Here is a 5169-nt window from a genome sequence, read left to right on the forward strand (position 1 = left end):
CCCCCCCCCCCCCCCCCCCAACCAAACACTGTCTGCCACTGACGTAGAGGGTGGTGGGTGTATGACGGAGAGGGTATGTGTGCATGCCGTTGGGGGTGTCAGAGCATGAGAATGAAGAAGTGTGTGTGGTGGGGGACGGGGGGTTGTGGAGGGGTCAGGACACAACAAATGAAAGCGTTTTAAAAAAGTTAACCTTTTTGGCAAAAACATACGGCAGTTGCGTTCGTGTGATTCACCAGACGGCAACAACGTCACCGAGCTGTAACCAGCCTTTGACTTGAGCCAGTAAATGAGCGGGCATGAGAAAAAGTCTCAAACAAAAAAAAGTGGAAGGACTCAACAGATGTGATACAAGTTGTGTAATTATTCTGAATAAAACGCCTACATTTTAAACTACAGGGAGCCTTAAAATCGACCACGTCCTGATGGTACTTTTTCTGGTGATTGACACTTGACTCGAGGCAACATTTGATTCCTGTCACTGAGCCGCCCTGTGCCTGTTTGACACCTTCAGATTACAATTGAACTGTCTGACACTCCCAAAGATCTGGAGAAGTGTCTTCAGGAGATAAAGTGCACCTTACATGCAGTGGAGTAAACTTAAGAAGCCATTCCTGATTTAGTGATAGATGTACGACCTCCATTTTGAAAAAAGTTGGGACATTGCGTAAAATGTAAAGAATAAGTAAGTAACTTTTTGGCAGCAACACATCTCAAACATGTTGGGACAGGGGCAACAAAGTAAGTAAAATGAATAAAAATAAACGTGAGAACATTTTGCAACAATACAGGTAAATTAACAACAGGTCAGTGAGAGGACTGGGTTTAATAAGAGCATTTCAGAGAGGCTGAATTTCTCAGAAGTAAAGACGGGCAGAGGTTCGCCACGCTGCAAAAAACTGCATTCTTAATGGTACAGCTGACATGTTTTGGTTTGATGTCCTTTGGTTTATGTCATTAACATTAGGCTAAAAAAGACATAAATTTACTAATTAAATCAGTATACTATAAGCTTGCACAGTCCATAAAAAGTTCTGTGTAGAACTGCTTGAATATATGGAAGTTTTACAACAAATTTCACTCAAAAATGTTTACTTGCAATTTCCTATTTAAGTTTGTTTTTTTTTTTTACACAATTTTGGATTAAAGAAAGCTTTCTAATCGTTTACAATAATAAAACTTTTTTTTCTGTGGGTGTCCAAATTTTTCTTCAGTGTTTTCCCTCCTAAACCTCATTACTGAGTTGAACTTATTATAGCAATTTTAACATTAAAATCTCATTTGTGGCATTTCTACAGATTTTTCCACCTGTGAGCTAACTCCAATAAACAGCTGAAAGCTAAAAAAAAAATTCTAATTTTCTCTGCTATAAGAAGTAATCGGCTAATTAAAACCAATTATGAAAAGTTCAGAACACCATGAATATCAGCTACGTGCGTATGTGAAGCTTTGAGACTTTTTCTCTAAAACAGCCCAGTTTACTGCAGGGAACATGGAGTACTTGGATTCCACTTTGTGTTGTTTGATACGTTCAGTTGGGTTTGTCCTGCTTTCACAACAGTTTTTGGGGTACTTTCTTCTGATGTGAAGACAGCCCAGAGCCCAATCCAAAGATTAGCTGACTGTTGAGACGGTTACAGTACTGTAAATTCAGTGCGTTTGTAGAATCTACAACTTCAGGGTAGAACTTCAAACTGTGCAAGACGTCAGAGAGATGACTGATATTTGTACTTCCAGACAGTATTAATGTGATTAACTTCTCTACTTCTGGAGCTGTATCAATAACCTTTTAAAGCAGGCTGGTCAGTTTAACAGAAAACCAGAGAAGGCTGACGTCTTCCTCAGCCATGACTCAAGTTGATGTAATTGTGACACTTCACGCTGAAAACACAGTCTGAGAAGCTGCATGTTGGCTCGAGGCGTTTTAATCAAATTCAAGAAAATTAAAAACTGTTTTGTAAAAAATATATATTTTTATTTCTTGGACACAACTGCAGCTGAGATGGATTTAACCAAAACAGACCCAAGGATGCCACCTAGTGGTGACAGAGTATTAGTGTCACTTTAATGCTGCCCACAGCAGCAGATGACATGAATGTTTATATTAGCTGTGACAAGTGACTGAAACACATTTATTTGGACAATGCTGGATATGATTCACCAACAGGGATTTAATTTTAAATTCTGTATGGTTAGGTTTAATAGAAATTGCATATACTACCATGTAAGGATGTAAGTCAAGGTTTTTTGTTTTTTTTATCTGAAAATACCTTTAAAAAAGATCAAAATATGAGAAAGAAAAACAAGTTTGTTACCAGTTTTATTATAATTCATAGCTCCTATAAAAACAAGTTCATTGCTCAGCTATGACATCATGACTCAAAGATACTGCTGACTTCATTAAGTAGTAAATTAGCTTTCACATGAAATAACTAAAGTTATGCATTAGATTTCCACCTGAAGAGAAACGATTAGTAGCCCGCAGTAATAGTGTGGATTTCCTACAATGCAAATATACTACTGGAGGTTAATACCCAATTATGCAAACTATAATTGCATAATGAATTCATATCTTAAAAAGGCATTTCTTGCACTGTAGAGCTCCATACTCACATTTGATCTTATTTGCCGTGTAACAATAGATTGTTTTATTTTAAATAAACAGTCAGAGCTGAACAGTTGGATGTGTTTAGCTTACGTTAGTGATATAAAATGTTCCTTACTCTTGGCCCTCGAGCTTTTGTGCAGGACTCTACCTGTCAGGTACATTATGACAAATACAGAATGTTTTTTTTTTTTTTTTCCTTCTGTAACACAGTTCTAACATCAGGCACTCAAGGATTCTGGGGTTACAGAATAATAAGCAACCTGAATGCCCAGGCGTGACGAACGGACATTATATACTTCATGTGAACACAAACATCACAAATATGCAGCAAAACATCACATGTGCAGTATATTATCTAATCCATATGCTATGTAACATATTGCATGACATGGAAATACAGTTCAACAAGTAAAACCGTCTCAGAGTTAGGTCAGGTTTCGATGGCAATTCGATCTTCCCACTCAGACAGCCTATCAGACTGCTATCCAAAGAATGTTGATGGGACAACAAAACAGGAAAAAACAAATACTAAAAACAGCAGAAGGACGTTGAGAGTGAAGGAAGAAAACACTGACGAGCTAATAACTCAGCAAGTTCCCACCATCTGATTTCTCTTGAGTGATGAGGTTCTGTGTTGAGAAGTCATGGAACGAGGTTGTGGTCAGAGCCCGGCAGAGGAGGAACATGGCTGCCGCTGTCGCTCACGCTTCACTGAGTACCTGTCAACGATCAGAAACACGCTGAGCGAAAAGTAGCACCTGCAAGTCGTCATAGGAATTCATAATCCGAATCCCACATATCAGCAGGCGCTGCACGCAAAACGGATTATCCCAACTTACCTTTCTCGCAAACTCAGGGAGGACGAACGACGCTTTGTGAATTTCGGGGTTGTAATATTTAAGGTTCATGCTTTCCATCTCTTCCTTGGACAGAGCTTTCACTGGTTCCCTGAAGTTTGTTTCCTGGCACAAAGAAACGAAAGGGGGATTTCAACAACTCAACAATTCGTACTGATGAAGTGAAAACACGCAAGTGAATGAGAGTTTGGCAACAAGCCCGCGTTATTTAAACGCGACTGTGCTCGAGCATCAGAGGGACAAACGCTTAAAAACGTCCAGCACGCTTACAGGATTTTTACTGCAGAGCATATATCCAATTTGGCCACTGGGATACGTTGGGATGGTGCTGTAAGCATAGTCCACCACAGGGAACAGTGTTTTGCAGAAGATTCGCATCTCCTTTATCAGCTCCAAATGTAGCCACTGACACTCTCCTGGAAAATTGACACAAAGAAGGAAAAAAGATTTAAAGTCTTCAAAAGAATATGCTCCAACTCCTAAGGTTCATTCTAAACAGTTTAAAGACTATAAACAGGAACATGTTAAAGGTGATTTTAGTCACTTTTAGAAGACTCAAAGTTGAGTCATGACTGTTTAGCATTTTTTCAGCCTTTAATACAAAACGCCAGCTAACCATAAGCTCACCCTGAGAGCAAAGAATGCCACCATTCCTCAGTGCTGCCTTCATTAGCTTATAGTAAGACTCCTTAAACAGACTCTCAGCGGGCCCTGCAACACACAAAAAAAACAACAACAACCTGAGATTATCCTCTAAAAGTTGGAACAGGAAGGTGAACTCCAACCCTGAGCGTGGCACTCACCCACTGGGTCCGAGGAGTCAGTGATGATGATGTCAAAGGCGTCCTGGTTCTGCTTCATGAATTCAAAGCCGTCGCCAATATGGAGGGTGAGCTTGGGACTGAAAAAGCCTTTGGCCATTCCTGGGAGATACTTCTTCGATGCATTAATGACATCCTACAAAGTGGAAAACATCAACACTCTCATAAGAAGGCGTCATCAGGTGCAGCACAGTTATTGTGCAATTGTGTTTGTAATTGTTTAAGGTAAAGAGGATATCACTGAGGATGTTGTTTTTGCCCCATGCACGTGTGTTCGAGTGTCTGTTCCCGAAATATCTTCTGAACCACTGAACTTTCAGGAACTAATCATTAGACGTACATCTACAACGGATTAACTTTTGTACCCAAATCAATTCAGGACGGCCGCCACAGCTGAGAGACATTAGCCAACACACAAATGGCTCTAACTCAGTCAGTTTTACAGATACTGAGGTAACATTCGATGTTGTTGTAGCTGAGAGCCGTTCGCAACAAAAACTCTGAGCATACCTTATTGCAAGAGACGGCACACGACACTGTTTAAGGTTTGACCAAAACGGCTACAACTCTGTCGTTTCACAAGATGATGCTTGTCTAAAACTGGCATGACAGGCAGCAGCCGATATGCATTCCTTCAAGGAATGTTAAGCCTTTACTTTAAACCAGAACCATCTTTGTTTAACTGCTGACACATCCAGCAGAAAGGAATTAACTTCCTTATTGATGAACCGGACCAGCTCTATACTCTTAGCAGGGTCCTTGAGGGTGCATGGGAGTTCGCCCAACCAGTCTACATGTGTTTTGTGGACTTGGAGAAGGCGTTCGACCGTGTCCCTCGGGGAATCTTGTGGGGGGTGCTCCGGGAGTATGGGGTACCAGGCCC

At 40.5% G+C, this 5169-nt stretch overlaps 1 protein-coding gene across 1 annotated transcript in view; it reads right to left on the bottom strand.

Moving 5' to 3' along the window:
* Nucleotides 1–2303: 2303 nt before the first annotated feature.
* srm (spermidine synthase) overlaps nucleotides 2304–5169 on the bottom strand; it is a 5034-nt gene continuing 2168 nt past the window's right edge. Inside the window, exons 4-8 of the mRNA XM_017417600.3 lie at nucleotides 4269–4422; nucleotides 4093–4176; nucleotides 3736–3881; nucleotides 3448–3570; nucleotides 2304–3327 (exon numbers count right to left, since the gene is read on the bottom strand). Coding sequence (XP_017273089.1) covers nucleotides 3310–3327; nucleotides 3448–3570; nucleotides 3736–3881; nucleotides 4093–4176; nucleotides 4269–4422 — 525 coding nt within the window. The 3' untranslated portion in view covers nucleotides 2304–3309. The remainder of the gene's footprint in view (nucleotides 3328–3447; nucleotides 3571–3735; nucleotides 3882–4092; nucleotides 4177–4268; nucleotides 4423–5169) is intronic.

This window comes from Kryptolebias marmoratus, linkage group LG8 (genome assembly GCF_001649575.2).
Source record: "Kryptolebias marmoratus isolate JLee-2015 linkage group LG8, ASM164957v2, whole genome shotgun sequence".
Classification (NCBI taxonomy): Eukaryota; Metazoa; Chordata; class Actinopteri; order Cyprinodontiformes; family Rivulidae; genus Kryptolebias; species Kryptolebias marmoratus.